Source organism: Podarcis erhardii (genome assembly GCF_964252035.2).
Source record: "Podarcis erhardii genome assembly, chromosome: 7".
Taxonomy (NCBI): Eukaryota; Metazoa; Chordata; class Lepidosauria; order Squamata; family Lacertidae; genus Podarcis; species Podarcis erhardii.
The window spans coordinates 4,356,627-4,384,472 of record NC_138511.1 but is presented as its reverse complement, the minus strand read 5'-3'; the positions used below and the strand labels follow the sequence as shown (position 1 = coordinate 4,384,472).

At 48.6% G+C, this 27,846-nt stretch overlaps 1 protein-coding gene and 1 long non-coding RNA gene across 2 annotated transcripts in view; both read left to right on the top strand.

Annotated features, from left to right (window-relative positions):
• LOC309346414 overlaps positions 1–27,846 on the top strand; it is a 106,272-nt gene that overhangs the window by 73,784 nt on the left and 4,642 nt on the right. The gene's annotated exons all lie outside the window — the stretch shown is intronic.
• Positions 1,177–27,466, top strand: ARID5A (AT-rich interaction domain 5A). Its single transcript, XM_081870020.1, has 7 exons — positions 1,177–1,324; positions 10,584–10,738; positions 18,642–18,831; positions 19,494–19,546; positions 21,930–22,027; positions 23,806–23,968; positions 25,558–27,466. The coding sequence occupies exons 1-7, from the start codon at positions 1,321–1,323 to the stop codon at positions 27,082–27,084; spliced, it is 2,190 nt and encodes a 729-aa protein (XP_081726146.1). The 5' UTR covers positions 1,177–1,320; the 3' UTR covers positions 27,085–27,466.

Genomic DNA, 27,846 nt, shown 5'->3' with positions numbered 1-27,846 from the left:
GGGATGAGGCCCTTCTTGCAGTCTAAATGAAGTCCATGGGGACTTCAGGATAGCAGGATAGTCCACAGGATAGCAATGCCCTCCCCTCTGAGGTGTATCTGGTGCCAACACTCTTTACCTTGGCAATGATGCACCTGAGTGCCCAGAGCTAGAATACAGTGGTTCTATTTTGTGATCAGTTGCTGTTTATTCGTGTTTTTGTAAATTTTCATGTAACCTATTTTGTAAGCAGTGTTTCCTATTTGCATGTAACCAGTCCTGGAGCTGTTTGACAAAGGGCAGGCTTATAAACTGATAGACTGACAGAATAAAATAGGCAAGTCATAATACTTACTGCCTACCTTATAGGGCTGTTGTAAGGATGAGCAAGATACTATTTCTGAAGGTGTTCAGAATGCGCTTGCAGTTGCATTTATTATCCTTTTGCCAGTTGTTTGAATGGATTCTAATATTGTTTTTTTACATTGCTGTAACCCAGATTGAGAGCATATAGTGAAGGATGGGCAGGGAACCAAATCTGCAATAATAATATTAATAAGAATCTTTATTTGATCGCTGACCACTCATTTAAAGGCCCCAAATCTCCCATGATCTGAGCCAGCCCTGGACCTCTGGAGGCAAGGATGCCAATGTCAGAGGGGCCTGCCTTTAAAACAGGGTGTGTGGGGCAAACCCCGGTCCTTGTCAGAGGTTGCTGGACCACCCTCATCCCTGACTGATGGCCGTGCTAATTGGGTGGCTGATGGGAGCTGGGGGCCAAGGACCTCTGGAGGGCCACACCCTGGCTTAGCCCTCCCCAAAGGCTCTGTGAGGGATTCTTCTGCCATCTCCATTGTGGCTTTTCTCATCCCGGATCCTCAGCAGTGTACAGGGCAGCACCCCTAAGCCGCCACCCCCTGGCCAGATGCCCTCCAGATGATTCGGACAGCTCCCAGCAGTCCCAAGATGTCAGCTGAAACCCCTGGATCCTGTGGAAGATTGTTGCTTTCACCACAGCAAACAAGGATGGCTGTCCCACTGGGAAGGACTGAAGAACACCTTTTTTTATTAATGGTGCAGCAGAAGTTTCCTTCCCTCCGAACCACACTTCCCAGAATCCACTCGGACCGAGCAGGCGGGTCCCTTTGGCCTGAGTGACGGCCCTTCTCCCTAATCGCCTGAGGCGGGTGCTCGGCGCCGCCCTATCAGCGCGCAGGATGAGGCGCCCGGCGAGCCGCGCTCCGCGGAGAGAAAGCGCGGCTGGCTCAGTTGGGGGGCGGACGGAGCATCACATGGGAGCGGCGGCGGGTGCGGAGCCGGGCAGGATCGGCGCTCCGGGCGATGGGTGAGCGGGCGCGCTGAGGACTAGCCACTTGCTGGGAGGCGCGGAGGAGCGAGGGACGGGGGGACAGAGGGGAGGGTCGCTTGGGACCCCTGCGCTGATTTCAAGTCTTGTTTGCGTTTAGGAACCTCTGCTGGAGGGGAGACTTCCGATGGGGGGGGGCTGGTGGGAAAACTTGGGGTGTTTATCGTGGGGAGGACACGCGTTTTCCCTCCTCGGAGATCCATTCTAACACTTAGATGTCTCCGGAGAGTTGTTTCTAGCGAGTGTAGGTTGCAATAAAACGAAGCCGCTTCCTTTCTTTGACCCGCTTGGGAGAATTCTCCTGAATCCCGTTGATCCGCGACTTTTACCCCGTCGCCTTCCCGGGGGGGGGGGGGAGCGAGGAAGGGGCTGGTCTTCTTCTTCGGGATGCCTTGTTTCCAGTTGTGTCCGCCTTGGGGCGGGCGGGCGGGGGGGGGGGGGTCCAAGCGATGCGCGACCGTTGTTGTTTTTCTGCTCGGGGAACCATGGGACCCGGCTCTAGGCAAATCCTCTTTCCCGTTTTGCGCGGCTCAGCAGATAATACTTGGCGGCGATTAAGTTGCAAAAGTCCCTGAGTTTGCATTTCTGAGCAGGTGGAGGAAAGAACAGAGGGCGGGTTGCGGGAGGCGAGCGCGGTCTGCCAAGCCAGCCAGTTTGCTTGTTGGGAATCGTCTTAGTTTGCTGTTAAAACAAAACAAGCTCCCCCCCCCCGCTCCCCCCGCTTGGTATTCGGAACATGGGGCATGCCAACTCCGTCCACGTGACTGGATCCTTAAAAAAAGAAACCCAGCATAAACTTTGTCTGAAGTTTTCTTGTGTGTTTTCCCAGTACTTATAAGGAGATTTCCACCTACCGGCCCCCCCCCCGCGGATTTTTAAATGTCCTTCCTGGACTTTCTGGTAATTTTGATTTCAGTTCTTTTCTCTCCCCCCCCCCCTTTCCAATTTAGTCAATTTCAGCACTGCCGTCTCATATTTGGTCATTCCTTTTCCTGTTGTGGTTTTTAATCTCTTGCTCTTCTCAGCTAATTTATTGTGTCAGCTGTGAGCAAAAGCCCCCCCCCCCCGCATTCCCAGAAGAGGTCTCCCCCTCCCACCACGCTCCGCCCTGCCAATCTCAGCCCCTAAAGAGTTAAAAGAATATGTGCTCTATTGAATGCACGCAGCCCTGGGTGTACTGTACTCTGTGTCATTTCCTGAAAGTGGCTTCATCTACATTCTTTGAAGATGCTAACGGCTTTCGGCTGCTGCTTCCGCATCAGCCCAGAAATGTTTTTCTAGGTTGTTGACCTTTCTCATTTTCCCAAGAACATTTTTTTTTCACTGAATGAATAGCGCGTCTGCTTGTGGAAGGACTGAGCCGGCAGTCTCCTTTCTTTCATCGGCTGCTTGGCATACCTAGGAGTGGAAGAAATTGTTGACCCTGTGAGAAAGAGGGATACAAATCGCTGCAAAATAAAACCGCATCCTGGCATCATTGGCAAAGCAGGAGCTGAGCAGGAGCCAGGGAATTTGAAATGCCAGCAGCACCTCTACTCTTCCAGTTCAGAATGGTGTTGCAGTCATGGAGTGGGGGGTCCTTTAAGAAATCACCCTCGTTCACATGGACACACGCTCCACTTCCTTTAGGCCAGATGCTGTTGAACTTTTCACTCCCATCAGTCCCAGCCGGCTTGTCCAATGGTCAGAGGCAACTGGAAGTGTGGGGTCTGGCAAAACATCTGGAAGGCCAGCGGTTCCCCATCCCCATTTTCAAGTGTCACATCCATCCATTCCAAATCCTGCACTGAGAATAACTGAATTCTGCAGCCTGTATAAAATCCCACAAGCGGAGTGCTTAGGCGGATCTTCTCTCTTACTTTTGCATAATTTTATTCTTGCGTTTTTTGCTTTTTGTTTCTCATTGGCATAATCTGTTCTTCCTGGGCGAGACAAATGCTCTCAAGTCCCACCTCCTACCACTGAAAATATTCCTCTGAGAGGTTGGAAGCAGTTGTCCGCATGCTTTCAAGGATATTTCTGCACCTCGAGAGCTGGGGGGGTGGGCACTTTTATTTATTTTTTTTAAAAGGGAGTGTGCTGCTGGTTTCTGGATCCACTTTCTTTGGTTTTTCTGTGGTCCTGTGGAATCACGTCTCTCTCCTGGCGCTGGGCATATTATGGGCCACACAGGTGTGGATGCTTGGGGCCAACCTACATGTTACGCAGGAGATCCACAACTGGCTCTCCTGTTGTTCTCTGATCTTACACATGCTATATAAGGAACAGCCCACACATAGAATGAGGTCATTTGTTGGTGATGCTGAGAGATCAATGTGCTTCGCGGGAAATTCCCTCTGGAGATGGAGTGGCCAGCTGGTCTTCTGCCTTCTCAGGCCGCGTGTCACGATGCTGTTGAGATGAAATGCAGGCTGACAGTCTTGTTGCTTCACTTCCTTACCAGCGAAACAGTGATTAATGCGGCTTTCTTAAAAACTATAGGTGGGAGGCCAGATAAGATTGTGAAAGGGGCGTTGTTCGTGGTAGAGATGCGGAAGTCCCAGGTTCAGTCCCCAAAAGCATCTCCAGGTAGGGCTGGGGGAAAAGACCCTTGCTGTGCCTGGCACCCTGGAGAGCAGCTGCTGGTCAGTGTGGACGATACTGGGCTAGATGGACCCGTTGTCCAATTCAGTCCAAGTCAGCTACATATGTTTCCAGGGTGGGACAGGGGTCTATATTCTGGAGCAGTGCTGAGGAACCCATGGCCTTCCACACATTTCTGGGCTCCCAATGCTCATCAGCCCCAGTTAGCCTGCTCAGTGGTGAACTGGAGTCGGACAAAATATCTCAAGGGTTGTCACATGGAAGATGGAGCAAGCTTGTTCTCTCCTGCTGTGGAGGGGAGGATTCAAACCAGTGGCTTCAAATTACAAGAAAGGAGATTCCGACCTTCTCACAGCTGAACGGTCTCCCTCGGAAGATGGTAGGCTCTCCACCATTGGAGGTTTTAAGCGGAGGTTGGCTAGCCATCGGTCATGAATTCCTGCATTGCCAGGGGTTGGACTAGATGATCCTCAGAGTCCCTTCCAACTCTACAATTCTGTGATTCTGTGGAGGGCTACAGATTCCCACCCCTGCTCTACAGAATGGCTTAGGCAGAGACCACCCCTCCTTCCTGCCCCTCCAACTCTGAGAACAACAAACATAATGAGCTCATAGCCTTTAAGCTGTGTCTGATTTCTATGATTCACCCTGAAGTTTTGAAACTGATCTGTGGTTCTTCTCTTTAACTGTTTTTTTTTTTTAACTTACTGGCACTGACAATCTTATTTCCCCATTTCATTCCCTGATGTTTTGTCATTGTGTTTGAGGTTTTTATTGCTGGGTTGTTGTTTTTAAGTTGCTTTCTCTGGAAAGAGGCTTCAAATAGCAGCTCTGAAATGGCTGTTCTGAGATCTCTCCTTGGGTAACGGCCTTTATAAGATTTGCCATGGCTGGATCAGGCCAAAGGTCCATTGAACCCATCATTCTGTTTCTTACTCAGCCAACCTGATGCCTCTGGGAGGCCCATCATCAGGGCCTCAATGTTGTTGGTCCCTGGCATCTGGCAGCCAAAGGTAGAGTAGCCCTGAAGATGGAGGTTCTTTGTCATTATGAGCCATTGAATTGGTCACCATGGGTTGTATCCAACTAAGTTTTACTCAGAGTATGCCTATCGAAAAGAACAAACCCAAGTTAGATATGTCTGTCAACTTCAGTGGGTCTACTCTGAGTAGGACTAGCATTGGTGTATTCCTAAGTGTATTCCACTTTTTATACAAGTCTTGTGACTTGTGGCAGAGAGTTCCATAAATTAACCTGCCATTGTTTGACGAAGTAATTAATTCCCCTTCAGTCTTTCTGGAAGGGAGGACACCATCCTGACCCCCCCCCCATGGCATTATTTTACTTCCTTATTCTGTTTCCTCATCTCTGAAATGGGTTTGAGGCTACTACCCCACTTGGGGCCTGCACTGGGATGGGGCGGCACATCACCCCAAAAGCCTTAAATCTGCCCCAGATGGAAGGATAAATAATTGGGTTGAGGTCAGCACATTCCTCTCGCTCTCTTTGTCTCTCTCTCTGCTGAGGTTACAGACTGTGGAGCTGGTGTGCGCCCCTCTCCCACCCATGCGTCAATTCCACAACTGTGGATAGAAAACAATAGTTTTTATTTAAGCCACACAGAGTCCCGCAAGCAGCTGTTTTATATGGTGGGGGCCAGGAGGGAATTTAAAAAACAGGTGTTTTTAGGACTGTCAAAGGAAACTGAAATGCAGAGCTGTGGCTTCAGATTGAAAACCATTTTAGGTGGGGGGGAGTTGGGCAGAAAGACCAGTTCACATGAGGGGTGGCTTTCTGCGGGCAAAGGCTTTGCTATTCCCACTTGCACGGATGTTGCTCTCTTGGGTGTGCAAGAGCTTGGAGTGGCCAGTCTCATGAATAGGTGGCAATGGTGGTGGCAGAAGCAGCCAAGTCACCTCTCTCCCCCCCAACCCTCAAATGGTGGCAGGGGGGTTCAGGTGACTTTTCTAGATAAATCATTTTGGAGGTAGCGGGTGGAAGAAAATCAGCTGTTTTGGCTTTCGTTCCCAATACCAACCAAGCATCGTTAGATAGCAACCCTCCAACCCCCCTCCAAACCAGACTATTTTTTCTGAAGTGAATGAAGGGCATTTGTCTGGAGGGGGGTGCAGAGGAGAGAAATGGGACCATCCTGTGTTGTTTCCTCCATCCTGCTAAGCCTTCAACTCTGCTTCCAATTTAACTTGTTTGGGTTTCATGGGTATTTTACTCCCCCGTCCCTTCCCCAAACCCACCCACATTTTTCATAAAAGATGTTCACCTTGGCACTGAGTTTGGGGGGGGGGGTTACCAGTGCCACCTCCCCATGCCTCCTTTAATTCCTTGTGAAGGCTTAAAGGGGGGGGGGCTAAGCTGGTTTCTCCCTCCCCACCCTTTCCTTTTTTCCTTTTTTTGTTTCCCAAAGTTGTCATCATGTCCAGTAATCCTCTCAGAAGCTGGACTTGTTTTGGCTGCCGTGGGCTATGATCTCATTTCCAGAGAACATTCAACTGGAAGGCTTCCCCCTCCTTTTTATAATTCTCTTCTTCTTTCTCTCTCTCCCCCCCCCCCCCACTGCCTCATTGTACAGTATGTGAGTGTTTGGGGTGAGCTCACTGACTCCTGCAGGGGGTCTGAGAGGGAGGGAAACATACAAACTCTTTTAGCAAACACGAGCTGGAAATGGATGAGGGGGCAGAGGACTGGAAAGGGCTCAAAACTCTGTTTTCCTTCTGTTTTCCTCCAGAGCCGGAGTGAGCAGCCTGCCTCTTCCTCTGCTCCTGGGTTTGGAGTCTTTGTGTGCCCAAAGTACTTTTTGTTGATTTTTTAGACAGCTATTGCAGTGTCATGTCCAGTCACTGAAGCGGATTAAAGTTTTCCAAAACGGAGAAGGTTCTTACATAGATGACCACAGGTCAACAGAGGCAAAGGAGAACGGGCTTACAGCAAGTGTGGAGACAACATACATAAAAATAAAACATGGAATAGGGATGAATAAAAAAAGAGGTTACATTTTCCAAATAAATAGAGAGCAAATAATGTAGAAAAATAAAACAGCAAAACATGTCACAAACGCCAAATCTCACAATTTTGTGTGGGGAGAGATCGTTGCGTATTTGAATTTGGCACATTTGGGGTGATTAAAGCCTTCTGCGCCCCATTGCTAGTCTCCCCCTTGCCCCCCCCCCATTGACATGGGGTGGTGAATAGTGTGCAGTTGGCTTGCAGGGAAGGGTGAAATGTTTGGGAAAGGGACAAAAGTGGCCAGAAATATGGGGGGGGGGGAGTGAGGTGGATAAAACATTTGCCACCCCCAGCCTCTTCCCACCCCACCCCCACCCCGTCTGCTTTGCCTCTTTTTAGAAATGGGCCTTTTCTCCGCCTGGGAGGATTGTAAATTTGTGGGCGCACCACCTCGCTTATGTGCCCACTGTGTGCAACGCCCTCCCATCAGATGTCAAGCAGGAAAAGAACTCTATGACTTTAAGAAGAGATGTGAAGGCAGGGAAGTTTCTAATGGCTATCTTACTGTGTTTTTATTATTTTATTGGGAGCCACCCGGAGTGGCTGGGGCAACTCAGATGGGTGGCATATAAGTATCATCATCATCATCACCATCATCTCTGTGAGTTACCGTTCCTGATGACTGTATGCAAGTAGTATTTTCTAGGCCCTCCCAATAAATAAGAGCACCTCTTGGTTTATCTTCTGCACTTTGTCATCTTCTTCCCTGCTCTCCTTCCTACCTCACAACCTTCCACACAAAGCCCTGATGCAGCTCTTCCAAATGATGATGTGTGCCACTATCAGCTGGAAGTAGTTTGTTCCTGGGTAGCCACAATAACCTCCATTCTCCCTGGGATGCTCTCTGAAAGAAACACCAGTTTGGTTTTCTTGGACAGGATTCAAGTAAAGTTAAGGCTGGCCAAGGATGCAGAAGACTTCCCAAAATATTGTCAAGTGCTGCTTTGTTTTGGCTAGTGAGAGAGGATGATGGACATGTTTTGAGTGTCCAGAGTCCCTCAGAAATATTACCGCAGTAAATCTTCCAATAAGTCTGTCAGAATTGCCACTGTATTGCAGATGGAAAGCTCAGGATCACGGACTGTGGATCTGGTGAGTGTGGATCTGGTGAGATCTGAACCAGATTCTGTCCTGTGTGAATTTTATGTACCAAATGTTCTCCAGCTACTCCCTGTATGTTTAATATTCACTGAGTATTCAGTAGTTGTTTTGACATGTGGCAACATTTTGATTTCACTGTTTCTTGCTTGGCATTTGGCAGTATTTCATAGCAGACAAGAAACGGTGGTTTTGAGTGTTGGCAGGAGGTAATATTTGACTGATAACGTTCAGTGGGATTTAGCAGTTGACAGTTGACACTTGCCAGAAACCAGACAAGATACTGAAAGGTCTGAAAACACTTGAATTTTGTTTGTTTTTTTAAAAAAATGATATTTATTAAAGTTTTAAGTTTTTCACATAAACAAAACAACAATACAAACACAAACAAAAACAAGTATAATTTCAATCTCTTTTTTTCTTGTAACTTACTTTCCCGACCTCCTCGTACCTCCCCTTTCTGTATTCCAATTTTTGTTTATCAAATCAGCAAATCCTTTCCCCTATTCTCGATTTAATTTTTAACCTTTCTTTTGTTTTTATTTAATCATTACCGCTGAAAACTACTTAACTTCTAAACCCTTGTCATTCTAACATTCGTTAATTTTATAGTGTTTCCTAAGATAATCCTTGAATTTCTTCCAATCTTCCTCTACCGTCTCTTTGCGGTGATAATCCTTTGGTGAATGGATGAGGGAGGACCGTACTCAGTGCGTAGAGCATCATCTGCTTTGCATGCAGAAGGTCTCAGGTTCAGTCTTCAGCATCTCCCAGGCGGGGGAGGGAGGGAGTTCCACTGTCTGAAACCTGGAAAGCCACTGCCAGTCGTTGTAGACAATGTGGAGCTCGAGGGATTGTTGGTCTTACTCTGTATAAGGTGCCTTCCTAAAAATTCTTTCTTAACTAGTATTTTTGAATTGTCACTTTTAATTATGTAGTTTTTGATAGTTCTTTAGTTATGTAAATTTTTGCAAGTTTTTTCTCCTGTAAACGCTTTGGTGTAAATTGAGTCATAAAAGGTTCAAATATTTGTGGACACTCATTTTACTCTTGCTCCATTTTAATCCTTTTGGCAGGAGAGGCACAGATTAACATAAAATGGTTATGCAGGCAAAAACGTGATATTCCCTGACTTGGATGAAAGCTTCAAGAGCTTTTCACTTTCCCAAGTATCATCAGAGTTGTTTTGCTGCCTGCAGCCCATCTTGGCTTCACCCTCGCTCAACTGCACTGTCAGGTGGAAATGATGGGTGCATTCTGACTGCGCAAGAGGCTCCCTGTGTCTGCACATGCAAAAAGGAGGTGATTTTTGCACTGAGAGTGGACTTTGGAGGGCTTGCTTGTGGCAGTTGGTTGACGAGCGTCTAGGAGGGAAGGATGTGGCTGGTGGGGGCAAGGCCCGCACCATTCAGGAAACCGCCTTGAAAGCGAAAGTGGAAACTCTGTAGTCTTGCCTGTCTGCCGTATTCGCACTTGTTCTTGTGTGCAATTGCACCTCCAAGCAGGAAACCATTGAGTTGCATGCGTCAAAGGAGACATCTCTTCTAAGAAAACCGCTCCAGTGGAGTCTCAGCTGGGGCCCCACCTTAGAGCCAAGCATCGCTGTCTCCTGCCCAGAATTTCTTGTCGGAGGCAGACCATGGAGGAGACATAGATTCTGGGTGCTGTTGAAGCAGACAAGCAGGAGATGGAGACAGCTAATCCATGGGCCACGTGGGGCCTGCGGGCAGAGGTTGAGATTTAGACCACATTTGTACCACACATTTTAAGCAGTACAATACCACTTTAAATAGTCATGGTTTTCCCCAAGGGATTATGAGAGCTGTAGTTTATTAAGGGTGATGAGGGTTTCCTCTCACAGAGCAATAGTTCTCAAAGTGGCTTCATCCCTCTTTCCTGGAGACTCTGGGAATTGTACCTCTGTGAGGAAAATAGGGGCCTCCTAGCAACTCTCAGCCCTTAGCAAATGGCACTTTCCAGGATGCTTCTGAGGAATCCATGCTGGTGTAAATTGGTAGCATAGCACTTAAATGTATGGAGTGAATGTGGCCTTATGGTGGCGAAGGAGAAAAGGCAGCAGTTGGCCAAATGCTGACTGGAGGTTGCTCCTCAGCATTTTGGGCAGTGCTGTTTCGCGTCTGCTTTCAAAACACTACCAAACACTTTGTCACGTTGTGTGTGTTGTTCAGTTTCATGTCTGCTGACTGATCCCTTTTGCTTAACTGGAAATTCCAGAATCAAATCTGATTTTGCCTTCGTACGAAGCACCTCTGAACTGTGCCCTTCCCCAGAGGAACAGGTGGCGGTGGGCAGTGGGCCTATGGCTAAAAGATCCCCACCCCATCTGCTGGCAGCCTCTCCTCTGCCTCAAATGTCTTCAGGGGGTGTTTCCTCCTTGGTCTTCCTGAGGTGGGTTTGGATATTGCTGGGATTTAGGGTAGGGGTCCCTGTCACTCAAGGTCTCTTGATTTGAAGGGAATGGGACTTGGGTTTTGGTTCTTAATGGCTTCTCAACTCTTCTCCCTTGTTGCAGCACCCAGCCTTAAAGGCAAGCGGAAAAAGAAGACCATTCCCATGGCTGAGAGCGAATCCCAGAATGCTCTGGTGCTGTCCCTGGCAGAAGAGACCGCAGTGGGAAGCCCTGGCACTGAAGAGCATCAAAACACGCCAGAGAAGCTGGAAGAAGTGGTGAGTGAAAATTGTAATAATAATTGCATCACCAAAGCCAAGAATTGAATCCTAACACATCTGTGATGATATTCTTTCAAAACCTTTAGATCTTGGCCTTTGCAAATCTCGACCAACCTGTAGCCCTCTAGAGCAGCCTTTCTCAACCTGTGGGTCCCCAGATGTTGTTGAACTACAACTCCCATCACCCCTAGCTAGCAAGGCCAGAGCTCAGGGATGATGGGAGTTGTAGTCCAACAATATCTGGGGACCCACAGGTTGAGAACCACTGCTATAGAGCCGCTGGGGCTGGGGCTGATGGGAGTGGTAGTCCAAAACACCTGGAAGGCAACTTGCTGGCATTGGCATAACTCTAGATTTAGATGTGTTTGTTTAATCAATGGGTGCCATGAATGGCCATGATACACTAAACATACAGCAGCCTGCAATCTAAATTTTCAACAGCAGACATGACAGAGACATGACATGGTGTAGCTAGTGAACAACGTATTTATCCCATTTTCCTCTAAGAATCTCTGGGCAGAGTCCTGTTTTATCCTTGCTTGAATCCTGGGAGAAAGATTAGTGATTGGCCCAGCGTTACCCAATGAGCTTAGTGGTTGGTTGGGGCTTTGAACTTGCCTCTTCCTGGTCTAGACTGAACACTCTTAAGCAGCACTCATGGAAGGACGAGCTGCAGCAAACCTTAAGCTCACACACCTCCGGCTTGGCTGTAAGTGGGAGGTAGAAAGCCTCTGCTTCCATTCTAGATTAATCATTGTTTAGTGTTCCAGCCAAACCATAAACTCTAACCTATGGTTTGTTGAAACAAGCTAGTTTCATAACCTACCATTTGAAGTTGCCTTGTTTCAGCAAATTATAGGTTGGATTAACCACCGTTTGTGCAGTGTTGGATATTTCAACAAACTGCAAGAAGGCATAGAAGACTTGTTTAGGCTTATCTTCATAATACTAGATGCAGCTTAACTTTGTCACACTTGCTCTAAGTTTCAGGTGTTTAGGCTTCATTTTGTTTTGGGACAAGGACTAAAATAGTAAGCAAAGGCTCTGTGGGCTTTGAAAGAATTGAGTGAGGAGGCACAATATAGAGGCTGGATTTTGACATATTGTGGAACCATGGTTTGGGCTACTTTGATCTCCCAGAAGTACAAGCATACAGTGGGATAGACCTGCTTGTCTGTTTCTTTTTTTCCATGTGTTCTGCACTCACATCTTGAACTGGAGCAGTGGCCCAGAATGTGGTTTGTCAGTGGTCTGTAAATTCAGATATAGCAGCGAACCCCAGTTAGCTGAATCTGCTTTGAAAATCAGGTTCAAACTATGCTTTCAGGTGCTAGTTTGTCAGTCCTAAACAAGCAACTGTTTGTGGGCAGGCTCAGGTTCAAACATCAAAGCAAACCATTCTATCACCCTGAGGCTTATTCTGTAAATGGAAGTAAAGGTAAAGGACCCCTGGACGGTTAAGTCCAGTCAAAGGTGACTATGGGGTTGTGGCGCTCATCTCGCTTTCAGGCTGAGGGAGCTGGTGTTTGTCAACAGACAGCTTTCCGGATCATATGGCCAGCATGTCTAAACCGCTTCTGGTGCAACAGAACACCGTGACAGAAACCAGAGCGCACGGAAACACCGTTTACCTTCCTGCCACAGCAGTACCTATTTATCTACTTGCACTTTGAGGTGCTTTCGAACTGCTAGATTGTCAGGAGCTGGGACAGAGCAACGGGAGCTCACTCTGTTGCGGGGATTTGAACTGCTGACCTTCTGATCGGCAAGCCCAAGAGGCTCAGTGGTTTAGACCACAGCTCCACCTGCGTCCATAGGCTTTAAATGGAATGGGGTGTACCTCTAGTACTTGCAATTTAGTGGCAATAAAGGTGGAATTGGAGCAAAGAAAAACGAAAAGGACTTTCCAAAATTCCCAACTTGCACATGCCAGCTTAAATCTGAGATATTTCTTAGAATCTTGTCTATATTTTGTTTCAGCTTTGAATAAGATAGAGAACAAAATCTTTCCTTCTTGGGGTGCTTAAGGGTTGACTCCTCGTATAGACACAGTAAAACAAGTGGATTGCTTATCACTTAAAAATAGAAAAGTTTTGTTACAAGGGGTGCAAAATGAAAGGTTCTGTAGAATCATATAAAAATGATGGGCATTAGGACCCAGGAGCTCTAATGGTAAATCTGCACCTCAAGACAATCCTTCCAAGCATGATTGGAATCTCGATTCTTGGAGTGCCTGGTGCCGACTTGCCAGTGATGCCTTTTCTATTTCTGCCCCTACAATTCTCATGTCATGTCTTTGACAGAAACTCAGAAAGGCTGCTGGGGTGTGTGTGTGTAGATATAAAAATGATGGCAGCACCACTAGTGCCATCTACCTGGAGTCAGGCTGCGACCCATGCAGAACACTGACCTCTGAATTGGCAAAAAGTTACGATTGGCCCAGAAATGCTGGCTTCCTTCAAATCAAAATGCGAAAATTGGGAGCCAGCCTTGGGGATGCATGCACTTTCCCTTTCCCCTGCTCCCCCCCATTTCTTCCCATGTTTGCATTGACCACAGTTTCGCAATAGATCTGCAAACTGTAGTTGATTCCCACCGGAGCTGCTATCTTGACCAGGGTTTGTAAACCTCAGATAAGATAGGAATCCTGATTAGCGTCACCCACAGTTAGCATTGGTGCAGATGTATCGGTGAACTATAGTTTAGGCTTGAAAGGGGAGGGAGAGCAAAGCATATGTAGAAGCCAACTCTCAGTTAGTTATTCCACACCCCCCCCCCAGCAAACTGGCAGCTTCATTTTGGGAGTGCTTCTCTGATTGCTTGTCCTGGGTTTGGCTACTGAACTCTCTTTTGATTTTTTTGACCTGTTTATGGAGTGACTTGGAAGTTGAATTGAGTTAATAGAGAGCTGGTTTAGAAGATCATATCTTGGCTTAAAACCCTGCAATCGTACTTTGGGTTGCTGATTCACTGAGTTGGTTTGGGTTACCATTACTTTGGTTTCACAAGCCAAGAAATGAGCACACATTTTGCCCTTCATGCAAGTTGTGTTTAAAGCAGGAAATATTTTATTGACCATAGTTTACTGTTTCATAGAAACAAGGAAACGATGGGTTGCCAGCTTTGGAACAAGCCAGGATCTTAAACCAAGGGTGGGTAGCCCTTAGTTTCCTAGTTTGGATGAAATAGGAAACTATAGTTCATTAGCCACTTCCTGGTTAAAATTATGGCTCATGCAAAGGGTGGGAGGCAGCAACTGCATGCTAATATCTTGGCTTGTCAACCCAAAATATAATAGTTCAAAGCAACTTGGAGTCTGCAACCCCTAGTAAGTTTGGGGGTTCATCCACTTCTCTCTCTTCACCACCCCCACTCTCCACCGTGGCATATAGACTCTTCAGTGTTGGCAGTTGAGTAGCTCACTGTTGCCTAGGTTTGTGGGCAGGGTTTAAACAAGAAATGGAGGAGAAGGTCAAAATTTCGAAACCAGAGGGTTTAGCGTCAAAAGAGAGAAACTGAAAATGCAAGTGTCGTGTATGTTGGGGAGAAGAAACCTGTGTGAACTTCTGAAATGAGCTCTCTGTTGCTAAGAAGTAGTTGGGGGGTGGTGGGGCATTCTTTTCTTCCCCTTCAATCTCTGAAAATAATTTTTGCACAAAATACATTGTGCAGAATTTGGACCACTTTGGAATGGGGCAGATGAGGGCTGACCTTTTATAGCTCAGCACTCCTAGAAAGGCATTGCAGAATATGGGTCCACCTGTCTCATCACACTTGCATATTGCCTTCCATTCATGAATGTGACTCTCCTGCTTTATCCTCACAACAATCCTGTGAGGGAGGTTAGGTGTTGTGTGTGTGTGTGTGTGTGTGTGTGTGTGTGAGTGAGAGAGAGAGAGAGAGACTTAGGGCTACCCAGTGAATTTCATCCATGAGTAGTTTCATCCTCTACATCAGTGTTTCCCAGCCTTGTGCCTCCAGCTGTTTTTTGAACTACAACTCCCATCATCCCTGACAAGCAAGACCAGTGGCAAGGGATGATGGGAATTGTAGTCCAAAAACAGCTGGAGGCACAAGGTTGGGAAACACTGCTCTACAAGACCTGGAGTGCAATTGATTAGCATGGTGCACAATGCCAGGTAAAGTAAGGCTGGAGAAGGACAATAATTTTACAAGAGTGTAAAGTAAGCATAGTTCAGGGATATTTGCCACACACAAACACAAACACATTTCTTTTGTCCTGCCACAATCGCCAGTCCAACAGGTTTTGGAAACTATATGAATGCCTGCAACACCTGTTTGACTGGATATGATGGTGGAATGAATGCGCACACTGTAGGGGAAAGCATGCTTGTATCATGTTACCTGCAATATTGGGCGGGGGGGGGGGAGTGGCCCGTGCAAAGATACAGTGGTTCTATCTTCAGCTTGAATGCCGGCAACCCTTCCTAAATTTCACAATCTCTGCAGACTTGTAGACTCTAAATTTCCTTTAGGCAGGACCTAGGTAGCCCTGCAGCCACCACTTGGGAGGGGGGGGGAGCATTTTGCAAACACCGTCAGCTTGGCTCTCTGTCCAGTTCAAAATTAGATTCATTTGAAAAAAGAAGCAGCCCCATAAATAGCCCCACAGCTAAAATAACATGTCTATCGTGAGCGGGGAAAAGAATAGAAAGGAGCCGACGTGTTGAGTGCCGAGCAGCTGCCTTGACCAAAAATAGCAACAAGTTTTATAACTCCGGAAAATTTAGAACAAAAAACCAAGAAAACAAAACGCAAGAAACGTTTTTTGAGCCGAGGGCGGGAGGGTGTGTAAGAGTGAGAATTTGTGCTGTTCTGTTTTCCTGGAAACAGTCCCTTGTGTTCTCACACATCCCAGCACTCTGACCAAGTTGGCAGCCTGCCCGATCCCAGGCATATAATACACTCGACATCTCTCTCTCTCTCTCTCTCTCTCTCCCTCTCTCTAAGCTGAACAAGCTGGCGACTCTTCGGAGCTAATAAATTGCCTCCGACCACGAAAACAGCTCTTGATGGGATTGAACAGCCGCGCTTTGTGTGCGGAAAGTGGGGCGGGGGAAATGAGACTGATCCAATCTGTGTAAGCATTCTGGCATTTCCATGGCACACGCCGTAGCTCTGCCTTGCAAGCAGAAGGTTTGTTTAAAGAAAAATTCTGTGGCTATTTCTCACCCCCCCCCTCTTTGTTTAAAAACCCTGGAGGTGTCCTAGAAACCCGACAATTAAAACAGTATTGGAATAACATCAGCACTGTGGCCGAGCTTGACAGTACACCTGACCTCTTTAGTAAGCTGCCCTCAAGCAGACCTGGAAAGCCGTTTAATGCATTTAATTGGCTTTTTATGCAAGCTAGTAAGGGAGCACAGCTGGGTCCTTTTTATATACAGGTGTTTATTTAGTCGGAGTGGTTTTAAGTGCATTCTAAATCTTCCTATGTTTTATTGTTTCCCCTCTTTTTGTAAGCTACCTTGAGAAGGTTTATGCCCTGAAGGATAGGGCAGGTGTCAAGTAAAGATGTTGTTTCGGCTGAGAATGGGGATTTAGCAGGCTTCCTCTTTCTCTCCCCCACAAGCCACCTTGCAGCTTTACTTGTTTGTGGCACCATGTTTTGGGCCACGGAGGTGCTTCCCGCAATCTGCACAGCCACTAATTTTTGTTCTTTTTGCCCAGCTTTGAAGTCTGTGATCTTGGAACATCAGGAGCTGCCTCCTACTGAAGGGGACGGCTCTTCCATTTAGCTCAGTGTGGACCCGACTGGCAGTAGCTCTCTGGATTTCATGCAAGGCAAGGGTCTTTTCCCAGCAGCCCTACCTGGAGAGGCTGGGGGCCTTTTGCGTGTAAAGCAAGTTGCCCCCCCCCCCTCAGGAGGCAGGATAGTCTGCGTGCGCTGGAGGTGGCGCGAGAAGGGAGCGCTGCTTGTGGACGTCCTTCGGCTTCTGCTGCAGTCCTTTCTGCTCTCTCTCGGGAAAACAGACTCCTTGTTATTCCCTTCCCTGCTAAGTGAGTCCAGGGTTGCAGGTCACGAGTTCCAGAGCTCTGGCTTATGCAGCTGTTCAAAACCAAAAAAAGTCCCATCTGTTTTCTGTTTCTTCAAGAGCAAATGATTTTGGCCCCATAAGAAGACACTCCCCCCCCCGCCTGCTTTTTTAAATTAGAAACTGGTTTAAAGTATACACAGCAAAATCACAATAAGCTGGGAATGGAAATCTAGGCAACCTTGGGGCTGCATTTTGAGCCCTCATCTGGGGGCCAAGGGTTGTGCTGTCCAACAGTTAGAGCAGTCTTTACCAATCTGGGGCCTTCCAGATGTTTTAGACTACACCTCTCATCTGCCTTTGCTGGCTGGGGCTGATGGGAGCTGTACTCCAAAATGCTTAGAGGGCATCAGATTGGCAAAGGCTGACTTAGAGAAAGGTTACCAGACGTCCCCGTATTCCGGGGACAGTCCCCGGATTTACAAATCAGCCCCCTGACAAAATCCATCTATTTAGTAGAAAGTTGAAAAGTGTCCCCGAATTCATTGAAAAAAATCTGGTAACCTTAACTTAGAGGCGGGCTGGGCCAAGACAGAGTCACTCAGCAGATGAAATTCCATACAACTAAAGAGGAGCATATAGTATTATTTTTGCATGATGATCTTTGAGGATTTCTAAGAGCTGAACACTTCTCTCTCCAGGTCGGCCCCTGAAACCCTGCAGAGCCAGTCAGTGCTGTGCAGAAACCTGTATTTCCCCTGTGAAAATAAACTTCCGTTTTCCTCTTTCCTTCTCAGGGCTCTGTAGAATTCTGTTGGGCACGGGGTCTTGCTCTTTCTCTGTCATAGACCACATTCACACCATGCAGCTGTAGCACTGTGATGCCACTGTGAACATGTTCTCCTCATCGAGATACCATTCCCAGACTGCCTTAACAATCTGTCGCTCTTCCCAGGGAACTCTGGGAATTGTCGCTCTGTGAGGGGAATCAGGGTCTCCTAACAATTCTCAGCAACCTTAACAAACTTAACAAAACACCCAGAATTCTGTGGGTGAAGCTATAATTGTTTGCAGTGGTATCATAGTCAGGGGTGGCCCGCCCTGTTTTGCTGCCTGAGGCGAAATGGGAAGGTGCTGACACCCCCCACCCCACAGCCTCACTTTCTGGGCTTACATGGCGGTGGTGGGTGGGGTGCCTGTGGGGACACCTCCCCGAAGGATTCTGCCACCTGAGGAGGGCTGCTTCCCTCTGCCTTGTGGGCAGGATGGTCCTGATCATAGTGCTTTCAATGTATGGTGTGAATGTGGCCATTGTGAGGTGGCCAAGGGTTGGTGTAGGTGTGTGTTATCTTTCCAGTGAACATTTCTCTAGATATCTGCAGCCTCCCCAGCTGCTCACACTTCCTGACTGAACAAGCCACGTGGGAGGGGTTCCCTCTTGATGCTTCCCTGCATCGGCACCCGGGAAGGCTTCAGAGCACAGACCACTTATGAGGTGATTTGTGGAATGAAGGAAGGACCCTCCTGCTGCCTCAGAAGTAAACTAAACATGCCAAAAGCCTTGCACCCAAGTCATAAAAAGGCCATCAATATTGTTCCCCCATTTGTAATTTCCAAGATCAATTCCTTTTCTCATGAATGGATGGCAAATGTTTTTTTGGAGGGGGAGCGGAATGTGAAATATTTCTTCGGCACAGCATGTGCACCACCTTGAGGTCCTTGGAGAAAAGGGGGAGCATAAATGTTAATAATGGTTAAAAATACAACAAAAAGAATCACCATCTTGGACATCTGCTGGGATGTATTTTCACTTCAGCTCTCTGGGTCTTGGCTGGTCTTGTGCTCCTCCTGCTCCTCCTTGATTTCTCCGTTGCTTAGATTTGTGTGTCATCCTCACACCTCAGGGGTCTCCTGAAAGCAAGGCAGATGGGGCTTTGGAAGCGGGGGAGAAGAGCCCAGCAGAGGACTCTGGAGATGAGCAGATGCCCAGCAGCGAGAAGGAAGAGGAGCAGGCCTTCCTTGTCAGCCTATACAAGTTCATGAAGGACCGCCACACGCCCATCGAGAGGGTGCCTCACCTCGGCTTCAAGCAGAGTACGTCCCTTGCCCTCCATTTTGGTTTCCCTCAGGTCCCCATTTTCCAGTGTCAAATTCAGTTCTCCACATTTCTGCAGATTTTTCCATAATTTTATCTTACCTTAAAAAAATGTATGTATTATTTATTCCGATTCTTCTGGTGCCCTAGGAAGGTTCAAGGAGCCCTCAGCCACTGGAATTTGGACCTAGTCCCTCCGAAGCTGGAGAAGTGGCAAATGTTAACATCATGTAGTGGTTCTAAAAAATAAATTAAAAAACCAGGTGTGGGGGAGGTTTAAGCCTTTCCACTCCAGCCTTGATTTGGTCACCCCACTTCCCCATGTGTCAATGATAATTAAAAACCCCCCAAACCACCTCATATTGGTTCCAGTGCTAATTGCTCTGTGTGTGGTGTTTTTTCGTTTTTTAACTTGAGGTCATGGCTCTGGAGGGAAAGCTTAACCCCCTCCCTCCCCTGCCCCTTGCCTCATTTTTTAAAAAGGCCATGTAATAAGTGATCAGGCCCTTTCAAGCACAACTTTTTCAGCCATGAGGACTAGTGGCTTGCTTAAATGAAACCTTTGGTCTTCAGGAAGGAGGTTTTCTGCACTTCTAAGGAACTGCAGTCTGTTGTTATCTCTTGCTGTGCTGATTTCTGGATGTGTTTTTTCTTCCTCTAGTTAACCTATTTAAGATCTACAAAGTTGTGGAAAAGCTGGGAGCCTACGAACTGGTAAGAAGAAATTATATAATCATAGAATCATAGAATCATAGAATGATAGAGTTGGAAGAGACCACAAGGGCCATCGAGTCCAACCCCTTGCCAAGCAGGAAACACCATCAGAGCACTCCTGACATATGGTTGTCAAGCCTCTGCTTAAAGACCTCCAAAGAAGGAGACTCCACCACACTCCTTGGCAGCAAATTCCACTGTCAAACAGCTCTTACTGTCAGGAAGTTCTTCCTAAGGTTTAGGTGGAATCTTCTTTCTTGTAGTTTGGAACCATTGCTCCGTGTCCGCTTCTCTGGAGCAGCAGAAAACAACCTTTCTCCCTCCTCTATGTGACATCCTTTTATATATTTGAACATGGCTATCATATCACCCCTTAACCTCCTCTTCTCCAGGCTAAACATGCCCAGCTCCCTTAGCCGTTCTTCATAAGGCATCGTTTCCAGGCCTTTGACCATTTTGGTTGCCCTCCTCTGGACACGTTCCAGTTTGTCAGTGTCCTTCTTGAAGTGTGGTGCCCAGAACTGGACACAGTACTCCAGGTGAGGTCTGACCAGAGCAGAATACAGTGGCACTATTACTTCCCTTGATCTAGATGCAATACTCCTATTGATGCAGCCCATCAATAAATCTGTCTATCATCTTTCTGTCGTTTTAATTCTATCAATGTTTTATTGTATTTTAATGATTGGTTTTTAAAATGATTTTAGCAGTTGTTTTTCTCTGTAAGCTGCCTTGAGTCTGACAAGGAAAAAGCTATGGTATAAATAAATTTATATTTATTATTGGTGCAAGTCCTAGTCCAAAACCTCAGGAGGGTGGCAGATTAGCTAAGGCTGCCTTGGATGCTTTATTTGTGTTCCACTAAATGTACCCATAGCAGCGAGCAACAGAACATAAAGCCTAAACAACACTATTTTCATATTGGTTTACAGTGGTACCTCGGTTTAAGAACAGCCCTGTTTACGAACTATTCGGTATATGAACTCTGCAAAACTGGAAGTAGTGTCCCGGTTTGCGAACTTTACCTCGGTCTAAGAACAGAATCCGAATGATGGAAGGGCACCGGCAGTGGGAGGCCTCATTAGGGAAAGTGCGCCTCAGTTTAAGAATGGATTTGGTTTAAGAACGGACTTCCGGAACGGATTAAGTTCGTAAACCGAGGTACCACTGTATTATCGCCATATAATATACCATACAAATATAACAGCCACCAGTTTCTATAAGCAGTAAGAAAGGACATACTACAACTAACACTATTGCCATGAATGTATTATTCCAGTTTTTGGTGAGATGGGGACATAACTGGCCACTAACAGCCTGTTTGATACCTGACAGATACCGTGTAAGTTTATCCCAAATCTCCAGTGATCTAAAATGGCCCATTGATTGATTGATGGATTTGCCTGATTGATTTAATTCGTTTATACGTTACCTTTCCACAGCAAAGGGTGCTCAAAGCAGCTCATGACAGGCATCTCTTGTTACCAAAATACATTGGCAAGGTGACGGTGGAGAAAAAGTAGTTTACGAAAACATATCAGTGAGTCAGTGATGTTATTGATGCTCACAGCTGTGTGAAGAACAAGGGGGGGGGGGAGGCCAGCTAGCTCTGGTGGGCAAAAGCGGACTCTTAAGCCCAGCATAGGAGTTTGGTGTGAGGCAGCAGGGATCAGAGGAGTGCCATTTTCAGCAAACACAAATAAAAACATTGCGAAACAAACCCTCACCTCAAGCAAGGTAACCGCTGCAGCACACATTTAATGCACTATCATACCACTTTAAATAGTTATGGAATCCCCCCAGAGAATCATGGGAAACGTCGCTTGCTAAGAGTGCTGAAATTCCCAGAGTTCCCCGGGAAGAGGGATTGATTGTTCAACCGTTCTGGGAACGGCATCTCTGTGAGGGGAATTGTGGTCTCCCAACAGCACCCTTAGCAAACTGCACTTCCCGGGAAGCTGTGACTGTTTAAAGTGGTGTGGTACTGCTTTAAGTGCATAGTGCAGGTAAGGCGCTAGTGAAACGCTGCTCCAGTTGTTGCTGCTGTAATTTAGGGCATCCTCATTATTGCAAACTACATTTTGAATCCTGAAGCTGGGAGAGGCTAAGAAGAAGCTGCCTGCCATATCAGACCAAATGCTCATTGAGTCCAGCATCCTGTAGCCTGTGGTCACAATGGCTGAGTCCACAAGCAGGAGAGGAAGGCAGGAGCACTCTCAAAATTGTGTTCCCCAGCAACTGGCATTCTCCTTACCCCCATCCTGCCAAGGGATGGTTTATCTTTTCTTGTGAATGGTGAATGTTTGTGTGTTCGTAATACCAACTTGCTCTCTCCCCCCCCCCCCGGCATCTCGGGGCTTCACTCGTTTGCTTCCCATTGTAGGTCACTGGGAGGCGTCTTTGGAAGAACGTGTATGACATGTTGGGGGGCAGCCCAGGGAGCACCAGCGCCGCTACTTGCACACGGAGGCATTACGAGAGGTATTCGACTGCTGCTGCTGCTTCTCTTTTCACTAGCCTTGGCCATCCTGGCACCCTCCAGATGTTGCTGGACTGTGCTGGCTGGGTCTTGTAGTCCAATGATGTCTGGAGGGGCCAGAAGCTGCATGACCCTACCTGCTCCTGCAAGAAGGAGACCTGCCCAGGAGGCACAAACAAGTACCAGGTTCTCTCCAGGTGTGGAGAGACTCCAACTCCTGCCGGCCTCATCCAGCATGGCTGGGTGTTGTAGTCCAGTCATAACATCTGGAGGACCCCACTTCAGCTCCCCAGGCAAGACAGTGGATCTAAATGTTGCACCCAGAAAGTCTCTCTTGGATTTTGCACTTGAACTGAACTGCAAATAAATAAGCAAAGCCTTCGGTAAAATACATTTATAAGTAAGAGATCAATCAAGCACAACTTTAGTTTCGTGCTCAAATTTTTTTGGACTATTTTGCTTCTGGTGTGTTTCAGTAATAGGGAAGGGAAAGGTCACTTTCTGTTCCTTTCTAAGTATCTATGCCAGTTCCTTCTAAGAATCAAAAACCTCTGGTTTAATAAACAGAACTATTTTGCACTTCCTTCGGTATCTTCAAAAGGCACCTCATGGTGATGTGCTGGATTTTATTTAAATGTGACTCACCCGGGGGGGGCCTTCTGGGGCAACTGCCCTGGGCACATGGGGGGGGGGAGTGCTGCTCACGCCGCCCTCCCTGGGCCAGCCCTGCACCGGTGTCGCTCCGGTGACTCGTGTCACTTTGGTGGCAGCGGCTGGCCAGGCGCAGGGAGCTCCTTCGCCCTCCGCTCACAGCCCCCTGGTGAGGGCGCATACTTCCTCCCTGGACAGGCTGTGAGCATGCTCCACTGCTGTAACTAACTGCCAAATTTAAAGCCGTTTATGGCTCTCCAGTAAAGTATAGGCAGTCAAAGCTCGTAACTTGGGCTTATCAATGCTTTAGCATGTTTTGCTCCATATACCGTATTTTTCGCCCTATAGGACGCACTGTCCCATAAGGCGCACCTAGTTTTTTTGGGGGGAAATAAAGGGGAAAAAATTATTTCCTCCCCCCCCCCCCAGGCGCGGGGCTGGGGCGGGGGAGGCCCGAGCTTCCCCCGACCCCAGTCCCCAAACAGGCAGCTCTCTGCAAGCCGTGGGAGCCCAGGGCTGGCTCCCGCCGCTTACGGAGAGGTCCGCGAAGCCTGGACGCGCTGAGCTCAGCGCCCGCAGGCTTCGGCATGCAGGCACCTCTCCGCAAGCGGCGGGAGCGCTCCCGCTGCTTGCGGAGAGGTCCGCGAAGCCTAGAGAGCGAGAGGGGTCGGTGCGCACTGACCCCTCTCACTCTCCAGGCTTCAGCGAAAGCCTGCATTCGCCCCATAGGATGCACACACATTTCCCCTTCATTTTTGGAGGGGAAAAAGTGCGTCCTATAGGGCGAAAAATACGGTATATAATTTTGGCAAGGAGTAGCTTAATGGAGAAAAGGCAGGTAATTATTCTAAAACTGAGCATTCACTGGCAACTTTGGGCTGGAGATACTGCTTGTGTATTTCAAACACACTTTCACAACCATGAGGACTAGAGGCTTTCTTTAAAGTTTTAAAACGACAGCTGAGTCAAAAATCTGCTGCGTTTGGCAGAACCTGTGGGAAATTCTGCATGTGTGGGTTGGCTGTGGGGCTGAGGAACTTCAGTAGCGGGTGTGGCCAGCTGGCCGATGGCCTCTCACCGCCCCGCCATGTCATGATGTTTTTTTCCTTGGCTTGCACCTGCTTCTCAGGCTGGTCCTCCCGTACGTCCGGCACCTGAAAGGCGAAGACGACAAACCCCTGCCCCCTGCCAAGCCCCGGAAGCAGTACAAGGTGTCCAGAGAGCCAAAGGGGGCCAAAGGGAGTGGGCCTGTGGAGAAGAAGAGGGCCAAGAAGGAGAAGCTGAGGGACCAGGTAAAGCTCTCCCAGAGCTGGTGGGGTTCGGGTGCCAAAACATTGGGGCAGTGTAATTTTGGGAGACCTTATGCCTCCCGCCCCCTCGTCTGTTTCTGGGCTAATAAATACAGTCATACCTCGGGTTACAGACACTTCAGGTTGCGTGTAAAATTTTGGGTTGCACACTGTGCCAAACCTGGAAGTACCAGAATGGGTTACTTCCGGGTTTTGGCGCTAGCGCATGTGCAGAAGCGCTAAATTGCGCTTTGCACATGCACAGAAGTGCCGAATCAGGACCCGCGCATGCACAGATGCGGTGCTGCAGGTTGCGGACGTGCCTTCCGCATGGATCACATTTGCAACGCAAGCATCCGCTGTACCACCAATCCCTTTGGCTTGGAACATTTTTGGAGCTTGACTGCCCTCTAGCAGTCAGTCAATAACAACCACCTTCATCTGATTTGCTTTGCCTGTTAATTCTCCTCAGGTGTCAAAGGTCAGGGTAAATTGGCTTGTGTACCTGTCCAGCACCTGACCATAGCTTTCAACTTTTCCCTTTTCTTGTGAGGAATCCTATTCGGAATAAGGGAATTTCCCTTAAAAAAGGGGAAACGTTGACAGCTATTCACCTGACACCTCATGGGACTTCAGGGGTGGTTTGGAGGAAATGGCCTTGTGGGTCAGAGGTGCTGTCACTGGTCTAGGAGGCTGAGCAGGAAGATTTGCGGATGGGGGAGTGGAGGAGCAGGGCTGGCAGCAATGGCCTTTGGCTTGGAAACTGGTAAATCTTAGAAGCGTGTAGCACAGTTGGCTGGAACCTTGTGGGCTTCCTGATGTTGCTGAACTACAGCTTCCATAAACCCCTGCAAGGAGTGATGGTGGCCAGGAATGATGGGAGTTGTGGTTCAGCACCATCCAGAGGGCTGAGGTTTCCCCATATCTGGTTTAGCTGGGTTGCTGTGTATTCTGCAGTGTTTGGCATTGGATCAGAACTCGGGTTCCTGATAATGGTTTTTTAAATGTAAGTTTCAAGCCTTTCTTTCCCTGAAGTGAGCAGGCAGTTTCTGCTGAAATTCCATCTGCCAAAAGGCAGGGTTTTGAGGCACCATGTAGAAAACAGTGTGCAAAAGCATTTTTATTTTCATCCTTTAATTCAGACTGCAATAGGAGTTTGGGCTGATTTAGTTCATTTTCTTGTTTCAAGTGCAGAGAACACACAGATCTGAGTTTCTGAGCTGTAAAGAGAGTAGTAGTATCTTGTGGGGCTTGGCATTCTGGCTGGGGCTGAGGCAAGTTGCAGTCCAAGGCAGCCGGAGGGAACCCTGTTCACTGGCTTAACTTTCCATGCACCACAGTCCATGTTATTAGGGGCACGAAGTGCAGTTCTGAACTGGCAAGCGCAGAAGGAACAGACAAGGATTCCTTGGAAGCGAAACAGCTGCAGCGACCAATTAACAGTACAGCTATGATATTACCTGGGGCTGCACCACTATGCGCTCCATTCGCCAACCAGAGAATGGAAACGTTTCCTGTACCCCAAGTTGCCTCCCCCCTTCCTGACAGGTCCCAATCTCCACCTGTACCGTAAATGTCTCTTTTGATTGCAGATCTTGCCAGAGAAGCCGACCCCTGATGCTGCCTCTGCCGCCAAGCCTGCCAGCGACCCCGAGCAGAGCCAACTGCAAGAGCAGCCCGAGGGGTGCCCCTCTCTTCCAAACGGCCGCGAGGCCTCTGAGAGCCAGGCCCCTGACGCCTGCCGTGGCAACTGCCGTGCCCACGGCTGCTCCGAGGCCTACAAGCGTCTCTTCTCCAGCTTCTACTTCAAAGGGAACCATGGCATCATGTCTCCCTTGGCCAAGAAGAAGCTCCTGGCTCAGGTGAGCAAGGATGAGTCCCTGTATGGTCACCAGAAGCACCTCAGCCACTGCCCAGAGTACAAGAAGGCCAGGATCCGAGAGATCCCTGGCTCGGACACAGAGGCTGGTCCCAAGAATCCGCTGGCCACCAGCCTCCCCCTGAAAGAGGGGCAAACTCCAGCACGGGAGGTGGACGGGTCCATTGGCTCAGCTGGTTCCTCTCAGCCCTCGAAAGCCAGTGAAGGGGGGTTGAAAGCGTCCCCGAGCCTCACGGAGGGCCACCTGCCTCAGAAAGCAGACGACGCTTGCTGCGGGGGCCACCCATCGCCTGGTCTACCTCTCGTCAGGGGCTACTTCCACACATCCCGAGGTGAGGTCATGAAACCCATAAGTTGCCATCCTCTTCGAGGACCAGTGGAGTATTATGGTGGCTTTAAGAATTTCCCGGAGGTGGCAGCAGCTTCTGCCTATCAGCAGCCTGGCAGTGATGTGCTATTGAGTCGCCTGCCTCAGAAAAAGCAGGAAGGCTCCGAGGACCAGCCAGAAGATCTCCGCCGGAAGCCGAGTCAGCCTCTCCCCTCCTGGAGAGGGGATGGTCAGCAGCAAACCTCCCCCTTCCGGGTGAGCAGCCCCGGGGGCAAGAGAGGCTCCTCCCCCTTTCCCCACGCCAATCCCTCGTGGGTGCCCTCGGTGGCCACTCTGGCCAAGGTCAGCCCGCAAGTCCTTAAGAATGGAGGCCATTCAATTTCTCAAGTGCAGGCCGGCAGTTTGGCTCAGAAGAAACGAGCCATGGAAGAGGAGCTGTTCCTGCATGGCAAGAGGCTGAAGGCCGTCACCCCTTTCGTCAAGGAGGCGCAGTCCAGCAATGGGCTGGAGCGTGGCACTTCCCCAAGCGGCCAGCAGGCGGTGGCAAAGCCCAAGGCTGCTGTGCAGAGTTCAGGTTTTCCAGTTGCTCCCGTGCCTCAGGTTCAGGATATGTACAAAGGGACGATGTTGAGGCTCCCTGTAAACTTTAGCACCCCGGGGGAGCACTTGAAAGGGCAGGCGGCCTCACTGATTCCTTCCCTGTCCATCAGTCCGTTCATTATCCCGGCCTTCCCCACCCCCTTATTAACTGCTTCCGTTCAGCCCTCTGACCTGTGCCAGCCGCTGGCCCACTACCCCACCTCCTACGACAGTGTTCTCCGCCACCGCCTCTACCCGGTTTCAACGTGGCACAGCCAGCCAGCCTACGCCTCCCCCCACGTCTCAGCCTTCCACCGGAACACCAAGCTGTAGCCCCCACCCGGGAGCCCCCAGGGGGCGGCAAGGTTTTTGGACCAGGCACACCACAAGTTGGAATCTGCAGCTGCGCTGCGTTGCCAGCATTTGGGACTGCCCAATCTTTGAAGGCTCCTCCTTGGGAAAGCAGCAGGGATGCAACCGTCAGGACCGTGTAATTTTCGTTTTTAAACAAAAACCAAACACTTCCACTCACCTGCAAAACTCTTGAACTTTGAAATGTATTTGTATCTGGTATGATATGCAAATGATGTGCGCAAAAGAACAACAACAACCATTAGGGAACAAAGCTCCTATAAAGAGAGATTTATATCTGTGGTAATGCTGGGCGCAATTCCGTTCCGATTCTTTCCTACATTATAAACACAAGTGCCTAGTCCTCAAGGTCTCTGTTTGAGCTTGGCTGTGGGTGGCTTCCTTTGTGCAGACAGGTGCCCTGAGCCAGCAAACGGCACTCTGTGCATGAACGGAATCCTCTCTGCCGCATGGGAAGAAAAGAATCCCAGCCAGTCAATGGGATCCATGCCCAGTTGAGTGTTTATGTTTAGTGCTGCTTTGCAAGTGCACTGCACCATGGGCCTGGGAGTTGTGGAGGGTGGAAGAGAGGCTCAGGTGTGTGTCTATGCCCCCCCCCTTTCTGGGGAATGCCAGGGTTGGCTGCAGCTCTCAGCGCTGCAACCTGTAAAACGTCTCCTCTTTCAAGACTCCTTTTCACCCCCTAAGCACCTCTAGTCTCCTTGCTCAGGCTAGTTCTGCAGC